At 42.2% G+C, this 17,379-nt stretch overlaps 1 protein-coding gene across 2 annotated transcripts in view; it reads right to left on the bottom strand.

Moving 5' to 3' along the window:
- The window catches only part of pcdh7a (protocadherin 7a), a 49,538-nt gene that overhangs the window by 15,120 nt on the left and 17,039 nt on the right, over nt 1-17,379 (bottom strand). The window contains exon 5 of one of the 2 annotated variants that reach the window (XM_075462785.1): nt 2,949-3,014. The exons of the other annotated variant lie outside the window; for it this stretch is intronic. Within the exon in view, the coding sequence (XP_075318900.1) occupies nt 2,949-3,014 (66 nt within the window). The remainder of the gene's footprint in view (nt 1-2,948; nt 3,015-17,379) is intronic. 2 annotated transcript variants of the gene reach the window in all.

Raw genomic sequence — 17,379 nt, 5'->3', positions numbered from 1 at the left:
TTCAATATCGATGGCTGCATAAGAATTCAAATATTACTGAAAAAAGGTCTGCGTAGACTGTTTCATAGGAGGGATGTTGTCAGTTGTAATGATTAAACTGCTATGTAACGGTTCATATCTATTGACATGGTATAGTTTAATTTCCTTCATTCACTTTAAATATTCCCTTTCTCTGCCATCCTTTATCAATGTTTTCTAATATTTCAGCTGCCACTTAGGAGAGAAACAAAACATCTGGAATGGGTAAGAGAATCTAAGGGACTTTTTTACAAGCACCTCATCTGTGAAATTTACTGGTGAGAAAACCACATGAATAGCTAGGGGTGTTTCAATCTCATCAACACAAACAAAGTTGGACAAAGTTAATTTATTCAGCATTCTATTACAACTCCTTTCTCTGTTGCTGTGTCTTATCACTGTGTCGATGAGGCAAGCAAATGAATGAATAAAACAACTCAACTTTGACAAAGCGATTGAGTCAACAGCTCAGATTTCTCTCCGGTTACGGTACACTTGCTGCGAAATGTAAGAAAACGTTCTGAAACCTTTTCGCTGTCAACTGTTAAGCTATGCATGAAAGGCAGTGAGAAGGAAAGAACAGTGAAATAGACAGAAAAAGGATCTTGCAACTGCCGCGCAAACACGACTGATGGGTTAGAATCCTTTTGATGATGACATATTTACACTGGTTATCTAAATATAAACCCGATCTAAAACGGCATTCAAGCAGTTGCCGCTGTGATGGAACGTATTGGAATGCAATTCCCTGATGTGCTTTCCTGCTTGCACAGTATACCCATGAGGTCAAGCACCCCTACAAAAATTCTCTGAAAATAAAGTCGTCAATGCCAAAAGAGGATACAGTAGCTCAACATATTCAGGTAGATGCTTCCTCAGTTTACTTTAAAACACGAACAGGAACAGTGGAAGTTGAACTGATGTCTGGAAGACTAAGCAAACTCATAGATAGCAACTGAAGGATTGAAGCATTTTACTAATAGAAAGACAATGATGCTGAACACCACTATAAATGGGTTTGGAACTACTTCACGAAGCACAAACTTTAGGGTTTGTAGTGAACCTTTATAGTTCTTTAACTTAAGCATCATCAAAAATCTGTACAAAGAGCTGTTCACACCACACATTCACAGCCAAAGAATTTCACTGAACCAGAATAATAACGGGCGAAAATCCTCCAAACCAAAACAACACTCAAGGCTGTTACAAGCTGAGGTACTTGTCAAAGAGGGTGTTTGCAGAATGGGTAAACTCTCCTTTTTTGTTAGAAGCTGTAAAATATGAAGATAAAAAAAAGCAATCTTGCCAAAAACATTTAAGAAATGTGTCATCTTCGACTTCATGTCTACTGGGAACGGTCGCCTTTTCCTAGTTTAGTGAATCTAAGTAACAAAAAGTGTCCAAACTTTTTCATGCCACTCTGGCACAACTGAACAATGGTTGAATAAAAACAAAAAACAAAAAACAAACAAAAAAAGAGTAAACCAACATTAGGAAGAGTACAAAACAAAAACTACGGACAGAAAAACTGTTTTCATGAATGCAGTCTGTAGAAAGCAAGGGACAAAGAATACTGTGTTGCAGAATGCAAAAAAAAAAAAAAGGTTTGGAGCAGGTTGAAACTCAACTCAGGGAGGGATGAAGCAATGAGAGAAGCATTTCATTCATTTGTCTGATTCGCAGATGTTCAAGGCGCCGTATGACACACACGCGCTCACATGCAGATGCCATAAACGCGCCCACCTGCATGCTTCCGCACACTCTTGCAGGTGTGCACGTACACAGATGCACTTGCACATTTATACCTATGCAGCAGCATGTTGCAGTGGGACCACCTCTGCAGTAAGAGCAATCCCACACTCTACTTCTGCTTTTCCCCTATTTTTCCCCTTGTCATATTTCTCCCCTTTGTTGACTCCCTCCTCTCATTTTTCTGCATTCTTCTCCTCTTCCTCACCAGTCCTCTCCTTCTTTCCCTGCCCTTCCCCTCTGTCTTCTCCTCTGCCTCAGTCTCTCCCTCTCCATTGCTCCCTCTAGAAGCAGGTGATGTAGAAGGGTGCTCAGCAGTATCTGACTATCAGGCCTGACTCTGTGAGAGGAATGATAATCACTGTGCTGCACTGCAGAGAGAGAAAGAAGAGAGGGAGAGACAGGGAGAGAAAAGAGGGAGGGAAAGGGGCATGAGGTAGGGGAAAAGGGGGGTAAGTGCGGCAGTAGGAACGAGGGAACACAGGGGTTGGATGAGGAGGGCAAGAGAGTGAGACAAAGACAAAAGAGGGAGAGGTAGGAAAAGAGGAATGCGGGAAAAAGAGTTTGAAAGGAAGATGGAATAACAAAAACTGAGCACTGCTTTAGTGGCATATATCCTCTTGGTGTCATGCTCCCCCTTTCCCCTTCTACTTTTCTCATTCCACTAATCTCTCTGCTCTTGCATTCACATACTCACACACACACTTCAAACAACAACACCCCTTCCATCACCATCGCTTGTAGAACAGCAGCCCTGCAGTCTCAGAGAGAGCCTTAGCCTTGTGTCTGAGCGCCAGAGAACATTAACTGCAGCAGCGAGGTCATCTGATCGACACTATGCGGACCCTCTTTCTCTCTCTCCCTATACTCCTCTTCAGACTGCTGCAGTCTGCTGCGAGTTCCCCCCCCCCGTGGCTGACACTGGAACTACCAGCCTTGCTGCCTCCTGGCACACCTGTCCCGAGTAAATGTTTTGTGCAGTTCTTTTAATAGGGAGCCAATTTCACTTATTCAAACCCCTGCAGCCAGTGTTCATTATCATGCCCGATAAGTGTGTGAGTGTGTGTGCTTCTTTTTTTTGTTGTTGTTTGAAGGTATCATCTGTGTGTATGTTGCTGCAGGGATAGACTGTTTCACTGCAGGCGGATCTACTGCATCGCCATCCACCATGGCTTTGTTACCATCAAGCTGTCCACTCTGGCATTGTGCTCTCTCCCATCTCCCTGTCTCCATCTGGGCTCTCCACCCTGCAGATACACATTGGAAATCACTGACTCTATTCACAGTATCGGGCCTTTGAAATGTTTATCCTTTTGTGCAGCTGTGGCTGACTATGGGTAAAACACAAAACAAGAGACAAAAGCTCGTAGAGTGAGATATAAAGCAAGGCTTTCCGGACAAATGCCCGTGATTCAGATTAGCTCCTTTGTTGGCGTGTGTGTGCGTGTGTGCGTGATGGTGATGTTCATCACTTTCCACTGCTTGTCCTTAAAACAGTCATCTCTTTTAATATCCCTGACAGAAGTCATTGTTAAGAAAGATGCAAACAGGATGGTGGCATACAACTGGTCCTCTGTGTGCATGCGTGAGTAACAGAGACCATACATATGTATGCGTGCTATTTAGATGGAATTTACAGGCCATTCTCTGTGCATATGTGTATGTGTGTGTGTGCATTTGGACCATTAGACTAATGTGTCTTAGGGACAGGCTTTCCCACCCACTTCTATTGTCCATTAAGCTTGACCAGATGAGTAGACAATAGCTTCTCTGTAGGGGCCAGTGTGTGAAAAAGAATAAGTGAGAACGTGTCTAAAGATACGCAATCTCACACACAAGGCTGGCAAACGAGCACACGCACGCAAGCACAGACACGTATAAAACCAAGTTCCCTGTTGAGAGTGATTAGGACTGCTGCTGTGAACAATAGACAGAGTCAATAAAAGACCTCAGAGACATCCGGATACGGAGGAAGGTCTCTGCCCCCCCACACTCGCTTCTCCGTCTTCACCTTCGTTCCCTGTCACATTTTTTTTTCTCTTTCTCAGCATTCTGTAGCCTTTCTCCTCGGTCTCCGCCACAGTCTTTTTGTCGCCACTAAAACGGCTCTTCCTCCTTCACTTTCCGAACCAGTTCATTTATCACATTGAACCCAGCTTTCTCTACGCCTCCCTCGTTTTTCGCCTTGTTTCCCTGTGCCTCGCACAGATACTCGGTCTCCTTTGTGGCACGCTCCCGTCCTTTAGTGAAAGCGGCGCACGGGCTAAGCTGACAGAAGCTGACACGACGGAGCGCCATGGCACACTGAAATCCATCCTGTCAGTTTAGAATCAGTGTCACTCATTTTACAAGGTTAAAGATAGCTTTGCCTAATGTGCTGTCTGATGCAAACAAACACGCACTCCACATCAGCCACACGTACGCCATCCCAATCACACATACAGTGCAAGTACACTGGAAGCCAGGCACACACTCAGACAAGCTCTGCACTCCAGCAGAGTGCCGCATTAAGTAACATACCTGCATTTAAATATGACCTGAAATGGTAAGACAACGCATTCGTGTATGAGGGCTGGATCTTGATGAGGGTGTATGTGAGTGTGTGTATACTTGTATTACTCATGTTGAAGGGTATTAAAGTGTTTACAGAAACACATCGTCAGGGCCAACATCCGTTTTGGGAACAAAAAGCAAAACCCAGATAAGCTCTCACTGTGGGCTGAGGTTTGGGTCGAGGCTTAGGGGAAGTGGTAGAGTTAGTTATGGTAGGGGTAACTTTAGGTCATTTTCCTGACAATTCCTAGGCTAATTTTGGAAGTCCAAACAGAAAAAAAATGCTTTTTTTCCCCCTTTCGCCCAGCCACTGGGAAGCACAAACCAGTGTATTTGAAGTGCCGGTCCCAAGCCCGGATGAATGGTGAGGGTTGCGTCAGGAAGGGCATCCGGTGTAAAACATCTGCCAAAGCGATGATGCGAGATCGACTCGCTGTGGCGACCCCTGATAAAGGGAGAGGCCAAAAGAAGAAGAAGAATCAATTTTTCTCTTATTGGCTTCGAGAAAATAACCAACAATAACGCATGCGTTTTTGTTGTAAGTTATAGAAAAGCATTGACTCTGAACTCGGACCTTTAATCGCAAGAAGCAATTCTTGCTCACCACTCAAAATTAATCTTCAGAACAAACATTCTCTTTCTCCAACTCAACATGGAACACTGGCAAGAGTGACCCTTTAGCCCCTTTCACACTGCGACCCACTACCTTAGCGAGTCCAAATTGCACCTTCGACCCGCGTCGAGCAATGTGAACGCTTGGTGTGTTGGTGACCCGTGTCGCCTGAAGCCGAGTTCAGGGGGCGTTGCCTAGGGGCAGAGCGTCACACGAAACACATAAAATGCTGGGCGTGTACAATGACGTAGCCACAAGCCATGCGTCGGAGGTAGAGTCTAAATACAGGGTGTGGATGGTTACAACGTGGGATGCCGCCAAAGAACATATCCGGAGAATACAAGAGCACTATAGTCCCCGAAATGTGGTGGTAAATAACGTCCTCTGCTCGGAGGCTGAGGAGCTCGCGGACCTCCTTGTCTCCCCAGTTGGCCATATTAAAAAATGTCCTACTTGATGTAGGCTAAAACAGAGTAAAACTTGTCCTCACCTGTCGCTGTTGTTCTGAATCAGCTGTCAATTCTGTCTTTTAAACTCTTCACGTCACGCCACACCCACGTCCGACCCGCGTCGATTGCGTTCACACCAAACTCGGCTCGGCAAAAAGACTAGGGTCCGACGCGGGTCGAAAGGCGAGTCGAGTTGACGCGGCAGCCCGGGTCGGCAGTGTGAACGCAACAGCGGACACGCTAAATTTGCGGATTAAACGCGGGTTATTCGGCAGTGTGAAAGGGGCTATTGTGACAGGAAGCTTTGTCATTACAGCACATTACAGACCCAATTCAAACACTGTCCTGGCCATACTGATATATCAACACGAAACAGCTGTCCCACTTCCAAAAACACAGCTAAATTGATGACTAGAACAGAAATATTAATTAATATTTACCTTTATTTCACGCTGGAAATTTAACCATAGTGTTGTTTGCCACCCACCATGCAAATTAGCAAGAAGAAATCCTTCTTTACTATATGAAATGCCCGCGAAGCTAAAGCTAACAACAATTTGCAGCACAAAAACCCTTCAACCTCCATGTCATTATAACTGTTTCAGGTGCTGTTACGTACTGTTAAGTATTAAGCCTGGCTTGTGTCGCCTAACTGCTAACTTACTCCTAAGTGTTTTGATGACTAACTTTCCATCAATCAAAACTTTATCTCCACTTCTGAGACACTCAACACTGTGATCAACATTCATATCATTCTGGTACCCGGGTCCATCGATACACTGATCACGAGTGATCTAATAAGATCTTTTAGCATATTTTTGATGTGTCCTGCCCATTTTTTTTTCTTAACTATTAAATACCATCAGCAATTCAACCTTCCTAAAAAGTTAGACTTAAACATCAATTTTTTGGCAAATAATTAAAAAGATTAAAAAGTATAAAACGATTGCAAAAATTGCGGCATTAATAATGCTTTACTACACAGAATTATGTAATTACTCACAATTAGAATCTTTAATTGCTCGACGGTATTACAAAAAGAAATCAAACGTTGTCCCTGCAAACGTTAGTGATGTGGAGTGATGTGGAGTGATTTGAAGTGCGATCGAATTTCTGCAGTTGTGTCTTTATTGAGCCGCTGAATTACGTTTCTTTTGTTTCCACTACTAAGCACGCAACAATGAGAACAAAGCAGAATAAAAATCAATGGAAACACAAGCAGAGAGCCCCTGTTTGGAGAATAACATCCAAGGGACAAACAACAGACAATGAAAAAACATCCCGATAAACTGACTCCTGGCATTCTGAGGGGAGGTTCTTGTCCAAGCATAGCTGGATGCAGCCCACTGCTGGAAAAACCGTATGACAAGATTAGGTAGGTAGCTACTGATGCCTACATTGTTACTACAGTAACCCGAACAGGTACCATCCTGATGTTTAGACATACAAATACATGTTGTTTTATGACATTGTTCCCGATACAGCTTACATACTGGCCTTAGCAAAAGCAGAAGTGACTGCTGGCAAAACATCTTACACCCAACAATGAACCCATATTGTACACGAATAAAACATGAAAGATCAGGTTATTCCCACTAGTATTTCTGGTGCCATCTAGTGAGAGTTGCGACGTTTAATTGACTCGTCAGTTAATTCTGCATATCCCTACAGAAAAAGACTGTTAGGTCCGTATAATGTCCCCTTAATTGAAGGAAACATGGCTGCAAGTGTGTGCGTTTGTGTGAACCCCATCTCAGCCCTATCACCCCCGTGACAGACACAGTGCCACAGAAATGTCTTGGGGCGCTTCGCCCAATGTCTTGACAATCGTCTCAGTGTGTGTGAGTGACAGAGAGTGGCTTGGGGATACAGAGGAGGCGTTATACTGGGTAGACGGCACGCACGCAGATACTCATGCACACACACACACACACACACACGCACATTAAAGCGGGAAGACAGTGCACTCTTTCTCTCCCTCTGCGCCATTTCTCATTCCCTCTCTGCCTGACGCAGAGAGACTCAATCCTTCACACACTCTGTCTCCTTTGACGCAGAGGAATAGCATAAAATAACTGCTCTCTCAATCGTTCTGTCTTTTTCTGCGCTTTTGTGTGTGTGCGTGCGTGCGTGCGTGCGGGCTGTATAATTAATGTGGCTTTCATTTTCTTTGAGCTATGAAGTATGCTTTTGGTATGCAAACAGACTTCTTGCTTGTGAGCGTATAAGCGTGCGTGACCGAGTGTGTGAGTGCGTTCGATACACCTGAGACAGAGTGCAAAGTTGGGCCATTGAGCGGACGGAGGAGAGTTAATGAGAAAGCAGGGGAGAATCCAGGCGGCTCCCATTGATAACCTTGCACAACACTTCAAGAGTATAGGTGTACATTGGCTCCTTTTTGCAATCCCCTTTGAAAACTGTAGATCAGCATCAGGGTTAAGAAATGACTTCAGAGAAGTCATTTTCAGTTTCACAGAGCTGAGCCTTTGCTGAGGAATCTGCCCCATTATTATGCAGCTCCTGGCATTAAGACATTTTTTGTAAATGCTCATTATTCCACAGCTACTTCACTAAAATGGTTCAGTAGAAGTTGAAAACAATGTTCACTCAATAGGGATATTAATGATTGTACACCTCTGATATAGAACAGCCTCATGGCTGATTATTTGGGGTGAAGTAGTCTATGGAATATGTACTATGTCGCTAATAACTGATAAACTCTGTCCCCCTTTTTATCTAATTTCCCTTCTTTTGTCTTTAGGCCTCGGGGTCATACCTGTTAGGGCTTTCTGTAGGACAACATCTGCAAAAGCTTTTCATCTTCAATTTTTAGCGGATTATTTTCACAATTGATTAAGTCTTATTCAATGCAAAAATAGGCTTTAAAAAAACAAGTAAAGAAAGTGATAAAGGACGTATCTCACTTAAAATAACCAAACAGACAAAATTGTCAGCTAACAATATGGGTTTCCCAACAAATGGTCAAAGATAAATACAAGTAGACAATGCAAAGTAAAATTATAATTTGCAAAACAGTCAACAGTTTAGTTTCAAAGTGGCGAGATTTTATAATGATACTTCATTGAAAATATGCATGATGTCTTTTTCTATGAACTCGTGTCATCAGTAGGTTGCAGGCTAAGTTGCACATGGCGACGCAGTCGCTCACTGGAAACTAGTCCGAAACAAAACTAGCCTTGGCCGTACACGAGGGAAAACAGAGAGAGGTCGTCCGTAATTATTCTAAACTGAACATGTTGCGTTTATTCTTTCATGTCCACAAGTACTGGTCATGTTTGTGCTTGTTCGTGTGAGTCACATGCTTAGTATATCCTTATTCACACCTGGCTTTTCCATTTCCCTTAAGCGCTGTGACTCTCACTTGAAAAAGTCTTTTTCTCGATCTTCTAATGAGCAACTTCACGAAGCCGCAGTGGTCGTTGACGCTTGACTTCTTCTGGTCATTTTCACAAATGTTTTACAAAAGTTTTTTTTGAAGACCACAGACAAATTCCAGATGTTTGACTCTTGATTTATTGTGAGCATTATCATAATTTGTAAACTGATCTGTCCATTTGCAAACCACTGCCTCGTTGTGATATTCTAGAAAAGAGCTCGGAAACATGTCACTGGCAGAAAGTTTGTTGGTTTCAGTCTCATGTCTCACAAAGGCCCATAAGATCTGAGCTTCAATGCAAAAGGCTTGAAAAATACATCTACTCTGATGCGGGAGCGCTTATGTGAATCATATTTCCCTCCTGTTGCTTGCAGAGGACAACTTCTATTGTCCTTTTCAGATGAGGAATTTGTTGAATAATAATCTATCTTACTAATAATGTTGGGCCTCTCATTTCATGGGTTATTTGGGATTTTGTAGTATCGCAAATAATAAAACTAAACACAGCTTTATTGAGTACTGAGTTGGACACTGATTACCACGACAATCGTCAAAGCTTTGGAGCATTCAGAACCATAGAAACGATTAGATTTTTCTTTTATTTAGGGGAAAAAACGACTGCTCTTGCTCTGCTGTGAAAACACAGATTTTTCATGAACTGAGACAAACCGCCTCGTCTGAAACTAGCCAGAAAACAATCCAAAACAATTGCTTTTTGAAGCATATCAATTGAAAAGGAGATTTTTTTTTCCTCATCAAATTCATTTACTCCTCACACCTTATCTGAAAACTAAAGTAGAAATCACTCATACACATGGTTTTTGTGGGACAGCAATAAGACCTTTCCGTGACCTAATCCATGCACTAAACAGCCGGTCAGGCACTTAGAAGACGTTTGTGCACTTGTTAAAATCTACATAACTTAAGACATTCTGCATTTAAATTGGTTTCCTCACAGTCCAGATCACGGTCTCATATTCTACGGAAATCCCCATATGGGAAATGGGAATTAATTATTAAACCATTCATAATGATTAGACCATTTAATGGCAACCCTGCTTTGTAAAAGTCAGATGCCATTTTTCTGCAGCAGCCGCTCAAAAACTAAATCGAAATATCATTTGCTTTTCTTAAACATATATTTTCAAATAGAGGTGTAGTCGACAACCCTAAATCCAATGTTTGATCATGCTTGAAAGCATGAACAGTGTAAGACTTTGCGGTTGAGATCCACTTGAAATGTGGCCATACATGCTGGGAACGCTTAACTTCTGTCTTTAAAAATATTCAGGACAAAGAAAGGAGGAAAAAAAAAGGAAAAAACCCAAAGGGAGCATGTTGAGGTGAAATCGTTGATTCAACATGTTTTTGACAGAAGGCTCCCTGCAACGGCTCTGCTGGATTTAAAAGAGCCGCTGTCAGCAAAGGCTGGCATTAAGAAACACTTTCACACATCACATTCTAATCAAAGCCGGCTCTTTTTAACAGCCGTAAAAGCTTTCATGTTAACACGACACCGCGACCAAAGCTTTATTCGTGCTTTTAAAAGAGACTGACCGGTCAATGAGCATGTGTGTGTGCCAGCGCCTGACAATGCCCCATATCTGTGTCAAAACACTCTACCCTTGCTTCTCATCTTACCGGCGACACTGTGTGTGACTCCCCTTAACCATGCATAAATTGTCTGTGATCCCCACTTACATCGTGTACACCTGTGTGCGCGTGTGCATGCATGCAGACAGAGATGCGTATATTTTCCACGCCATCTCAGGTTGTCGGCTCAGATGTGAGCGTTCACTTATTTGGCCAATTAGAGGCTGCCATTTCATCCCCACAGAAACCTGTTTGGGGGCCCTAATTGGCAGATGGATTTGCATGACTTTGATTGCAAAGTTGTTGTTTTTTTGTTTGTTTATCTGTGCCTGTTTTCCAAGTTTGTGAGTGTGGACGTGAGTATTGCTCAGTAAAAGTGAGCTGTTTTGTTTTCCTCTTTTCCTCGAGTGCTTTTAGCTGCCATCCTTGTGATATTACTTTATTGCTGAAAAAAGAGACGAGAGCCTCTTAAATAATGTATGTATGATTTGTGCCTGTGCAGTGTTGGCCCATTAAGAGCCAGCTTTATGGTAATGGTGTACAATTACTGTGATGTATTCGGGACAAGCCTCAGATTTAAAGCGTAGTTTGAATCCTCAAAGTTCAATTTGTTTTGGTTGGGAGTATCTGTATGTGAACAGGTGGAAAACAGCCAGCTTACACAGAGCTGGATATTCATATGTAATGTCCATGGCAGTGGGTTTAAAACGCTGTGGGGAGTGTGATTACATAGACGGTGAGAGTGTGAGTGGGTCAGATAGATCAAACTATTTTGATACTTCTGCTTGAGGGCACCCATTACAGCTTAGTTTTGGTGTATCTCTTGGTGCGTGTATGTGTGTATATTTAGGTAGGTATCTCCTGTCTTGTCTATATCTGACATCAACAAGCAAGTGGAACTGAACAAAGATTGAACAAGCACACAAAATCACACATATACACTCGCAGATACATTGGGAGAGGCTTGGGTCAGTGGTATGATATGGAGCACCGCTGCAGGCAGAGGCCTGCCCACTCAGATTTATGTAACTTCCTCGATAGGGCAGGTAGAAAGCTCTCATTCTCTCTCTCTCTCTCTCACACACACACACACACACACACACACACACGCATACACACACACCCACACACGCCAAAATAGCCTAGAGATTGTGAGCTGGCCTTACTTTGGGAGTTCTTCCCCTCCTCTCCCGGCTTCTTCCAACCCAAGACCCACATACCTCATTTCTGTCTTTCTCATTCCATCTCCCCCTTCCCCGTACTGCCCCCCATCAGCTTCCCACCCCTAGGCAATACCTAAGAACGCATTCTCATTTTGTAGCTTGACATCTCCCCCTCACCACTCATTGAAGCATCGCCTGTTATCCCAGTCACCTTACCTCTCTTCATCTACCGTCCCAAATCTCACAGCTCCCGCCTCATCGCGCCAGCCGCCATCCACCCCCCACCCCGCCTTCTTTCCAAGCCATGGGTACTTACCAGGAATCTTTTTTTCCCCCTCCTCTCCCTACTCGTTTTTTTTTCTCTTTTTCTACCTCTTTTTCTTCCTCTATCTTAATCTTGATCTTCTGATTTATCTGTCTTCCATCGACAATTCCAAAACAGATGGCTACACTTAGCCTGGGGCAAAAACATTGGCTTAGGACTACAGCACTAACAGGGCCAGTCTTTTGCACTCACGCAAGATATAATGAGATGATACCCGGCGAGAACTGTGATCCGATTCGCTAGTGGCAAAAATGCATAAACCATCTTGCTCAGTACAGATATTTTCACCGTAGGCTTGTTCCTTGGTAGCATGCTTAATTATATCAAATAAGAAAAAACATGAAAAACAAAGATTAAAGCTGACTTTAACTACATTTTGAAAAACAAGGGGGAAAAAAAAGGGGGAGGGAAATGGAAGGGGGTGTTAAGAGCCGTTTGTAAAATCTCAAGAAACTGTTCAGTTTGGTGCGGAAAAAAAGGTGGGAAACATTAAAAGATGGATCCAGATGGGGAGTGATGAAAGGAGATGAAACCACTTAGCGAGAACAGAGAGATCAATCAGGAGGAAGACAGACGGAGGAGAATGTCACTGCGTGTGTGGATGTGTGGATGTGTCTGGGAGGGACCCTTTAGACAGTAGTGATGGAAGGTTGTAAAGTGATGTTTTTTTCCCTGGATGAGTTGCACAGCGCTGACTTTAATAGTAGAGCGTGTGGGCAACTCCTGTTTTAATACTCAGAATTTATATTGGCATTCATGTAGATTTTCTTATCTGTCAGCGAAGTTTAGCAAGTGTGTTTGTTTGGAGCATTTATACGTTTCCCTCTGAGGTCTTACCTTCACCTTTATTGCGTGTCTAGATTTTCTGTGGATGTAAAGTATTTCAGAAGTCACAAAGCAAAGTTATTCTCTCCAGCAGAAGACGTTGCTCCTCCTCTACATCACGATGTAACACAGTTGCATAACACCTGCCCACAGCCTAGTTTGGTGCAGTGTACAAGTCTGCTGCCTCCCTCAAGATTTTGAGCAATTAGCTGACCAATCAGGGCAGACTGGACCTTTCAGTGGGTGGGCCTTAAAGAGACAGGAGTTCAAATCAAGTGTTTTACTTATAATGTGAGAGGAGGTGCTGCAGAAGGCTACAGAATGAGAAAAACTATGTTTTTTATTCTTTTTTTTTTCAAATTAAAACATGTAACTCTAGTCTAATATACCGCCAGAAGTAAAACCAGGAACCTTTAAATAAAGCAGATATGGACTCTTTAACGTGCATCCGTAAACTCTATGTGGATGTCTATCTGAGAGACTGTGCTTGTAGATATTTTTTCCATTTATTTCAGGTGGATCAACCTTAAAATCAATAAGCTGGCAGGTGAACAAATGACTATGCAGATGTATATAAATGCATTAACAGACTTCAGACAGGTTCACTAAGATTTGTCAGACCTTTTTCTCATGGAATTCATAATGTCCACAAAAAGGCAGAAACTTAAATGGAAGTTATGAGGAGGATTTCTGACAAACTTTAACAAAATGATGCAGATGCTGTGAGAGTTCACTGTACGTAATCAAATCAAAGACTCGAATGCTGCTTACTTGCAGAAACTGTCACTTGCAGCCTCCTCATGCAAGATAAACAAATTTAAATCACGTCAAGTCACTTCACTTCACTTCGGTTCAGTTTGAGTTGAGTTGATTCACCTTGATTCCATACAATCTGAATAATCTAATTTAGCAGAGCTGGGCTCAGCCCAATTCAGATCAGTTCGAAATCCATTCAAGTCAATTTAATTCAGGCCAATTCAAAACCACTTTAAACAATGAGGATTCTTTTGTGTAGGTGGATAAAACCAGTTACTAAGCTGTCTGAATCAGTGCCTTGTGTGAGAAAGAGTGCTTTTGTTTAGCAATATCAGGTAAAATTGCACAACCCCCAGACAGCCATTAGGGTAATGCTAGAAGGCAGATGAGCTGAATGCAGAGCAGCACAATACCGAACAGAGTCTCAAGAAGCAAATAAAAGGAAGCATCTCAGCGAGGGGCCTGCTATGTAGGTCTTCGTGTGAGCTCAAGAGTGTGTCTGTGTCAGAGTTAAGAGTGCGTTTGGAAGCCTCCGCGGAAGTGTGTGATTCGTGAAGACGAAGTGTGCCCGGGCTTGTGCACATGACTCCATCCAGAGGGAAGAAGAGACTGATGTAAGAGATGGAAAACTTTCCTATCGGCTCGTGTGTCATCATGTTCATCAGACTGTCTGCTTGCGCCAAAAAGTGTAGATGCATAAAGATCTGGGAGGGTGTGCAATTTTGTGCTATTACATACACACAATAACGTGTTACAGTAGGCACGGCTGTATGTGTTATAATCGCAAGTTGGCCACATGCGCCTCTGTCTCAGCTTGCCTGAGAAATGTGTGTGTGCGCGCGTATGTGTAGGAATGACATTCCCACATTCCTGCCATTTCACAGATAAGTTGAAACAAAAGCTGAAGGGAGGACTTGTTAACACGGTAACATTATCAGCTGAACAGTCTGTCAGTATTAGCTCATGTGGTAAACAGCAGGGACAGGCAGGGAACTTCCAATCTCATTCCATCTCTCAGTGATCTTGATGTGAAAGGAAACTGACAATTCCTTTTTGCCGCCTCCTTCTCATTCTCTTCTCACTTCGCCTCGCTTTGTCTTGCTTTTTGGCAGTTCTCTGACTCCTTAAACTGACCCCAGCCTTCATTTGCCTTCACCTTTGCTTTCATTCTGTTACTATTCTTCATCATCAGCCACGCTGAATAGGCATACAGGCATTTAAACGTCTGACAAAGGAAACAGAAAAATACGCGAATGAGAGGAGCTTAACTGGGAATTCGGCAGTATCAGTATTCACTTACACTTTGAGGTTTTTAGAAAAAGATGCAAAATGATGGAACTTTGGCCCTTTTGAGTTTGATTGAGCGTATACAAGCAGGGGCGATTTTGACTCTAATGTTTACATATATTTTAAGAGTCTGGCTTTAGTCAGACTAACACAATAATTTGTTTTTCATATAGGGTTATGTACACGTGCTGGCTGTTGCAAGAGCAAAAAAAGTACAGCCTGTGGCGAAACGTTTTTATTCAGAGGGTAATATTGTTCCTTTTACTTCTTAACACTTCTTTGATGGATTTATAAACTGGTTACCTTTCAAGAGTAGAAATCGAAATCACACTCTTGAGAATATCAAAAGCGTTGCTGTTTTAAATGTCTTCGACTTTTGATGTCTGATAAAAAAAGCTACATTTTGTCATGATAAAATTTCAGATGTCAGCGAGTTTGTCAAGCATCTGTTTGCTCTAAATCTGGTTTATATGGTTTTATTTCCACAAACAATTAGATTAGATTATTCTAAGACGAGAGAAAAGGCCCCCAAACTGAAAACAGAAGTCATGTTTCAGAACTTTTTTCATCTTCCTTCTCCCATTAATCCCATTAATCATCTCAAATGCTCTCTGCAAGCGATTTTTCATTCAGGACTTTTACTTGTAATGGGGCTATTTTTAAATCCCTGTACTGGTGCTTTTACGTGAGTAAAGTGCTGGCTTCACTGTTGCACATAGCCCAGTAGTCAACCCTAATAGCTTTACACATACTTTCAGCAAGGAGCAAATAGGCATTAAATGTCTGCTTCAAGATTAAACCATGACTGCTCCGATGCAGATGTTTAAGTGCTTTCCACATTACCATATCTGGTGCAATTCAAATTAAACCTTGTGATCAAGTAAAGAAGTTATCTCCTCCTCTAAATTGTCCCGAGTTGTTCCAGCACAACTCAACTTCATGAATAGGTCAGATTATGAAACTTTAACTCCATTACAACTAAAAACAAGTTGATTATACAAGAAGATACAATAATACAAATGAAAAAAAACCCAAAAACATTAAGTTGACTTTGAGTTAAGATTCGTTTTGTCCAGCTCTGGCAAGTTTCAGTGATGGTTGCATTAAAGGTGGGGTCTGAGATCTTGGAAAAACGGTTCCTGCAAGCTATATTTTTGAAAATACACAACCTTGCCTCTCCCTTCAGCCCACCCCTCGAAACCACGCCTTCAAAACACATGAACGAGTCACAAGTCTGTGAACGCGCAGGGGGGAGGGGTGAGGGGGGCCGACGGTTGATTGTCAGAACCCAATAGAAGTAACTCTCATCATTACTTCTATTGGTCAGACATTTCCTCTTGCTACACCCACTACAATGGACTAAAATATAATTTTTTTCCCCAAACATTCTATTTTAGTGGGTGCAATGGGGTCGTGAGGAGGTTTTCAGACAATATGATAAAAAATGCTCCAGAAAACATCTCATACCCCACCTTTAATGCTGTCAATGTCTGACAACAAATCAATACCTAAGCACCGAACATTTGCAGTGAATTTGAAATGGACATGGCATGAAACAAGGTTTATTTATCACAAAATCTGTGACTAATATACTACAATACTATACTATACTGTACCGATCAGTCACAACATTAAAACCACTGATAGGTGAAATGAGTAACATTCACCTTCTCATTTCACGAAAAATGCATTCAATGGTTTTCTGGGAAACCTTGTTTCATGACATATATGTGAATGCTAATTTGACAGGAAGCCATCCACCTAAATCAAACAAAGTGATTGGGAGCATTTTTATTGGGAATTTGGCTGCTTTTACAAAAAGATGCAAAAGGTTGGAACTTGTACAGAGCATATAGGCCCATTTGAGTTTGACTGAGCATATACATTCAGGAGTTTTTCAACTCCCAACCACAAAGCTGATTTTCAACCAAAGTGGCCCTAGTGCTGGTACAGAGGCAGAGCCTGACTTAGAACCATTTCTTTCTTTTTCAAGCATCAAAGTATTGGCTGTAAAACCTGTGCCGTGCTAGCACGAACTCTACTTTGCCAAAGCAAAGTACTGCCCATGATGAGGGAAGTTATGGAAACCAACCAGGTCCAATGTAGTGTTCAATCTGCTTGATTAAAAAAAAACAACAATAAGAAATTTGCTACAACCTGGATGTGAAGTTGAAGCAGCTATGGAACTGCTCCGTTCTTCTCATTTTCTGCCATTTAGGCGAGACAGCGTCCAATCAGCCACATAGAGTGGCATTCACAGTTGCCGTTTGAAGCTGGATTTTTAAACAGAGTTTGCAGATACATATATAGTGACATTTTCGGGTGTTTTGATTAAGTCAGCTGGTGTTTACAGATCCTACTTGAAATCGCATGTATAAATCCTTTTTGTTTTGCCATTCATAAATCCCGGTTAGCTTTAGGGTACATTGCTCCGACTTGCAGAGAGTGTTCACAAACACCACATGTTGTTTAAAGCCGCATTTAAAAAAACAGACTGGTGATATTAGGACAACTATTTGCTGGGGATATAAGACAAACTGTGATCTGTAGTGGTTTTTGTGAACAGAAATTGCCTTGCTGAACTGTGGTCCTCTACAGAAATTCATAAAACACTGAAGAATGAGTCAAACGTGTGTTGGAGGTGACGTTTA

The sequence above is a fragment of the Odontesthes bonariensis genome, chromosome 4, assembly GCF_027942865.1.
Source record: "Odontesthes bonariensis isolate fOdoBon6 chromosome 4, fOdoBon6.hap1, whole genome shotgun sequence".
Lineage (NCBI taxonomy): Eukaryota > Metazoa > Chordata > Actinopteri > Atheriniformes > Atherinopsidae > Odontesthes > Odontesthes bonariensis.
This window is presented reverse-complemented; position numbering and strand designations above follow the sequence as displayed.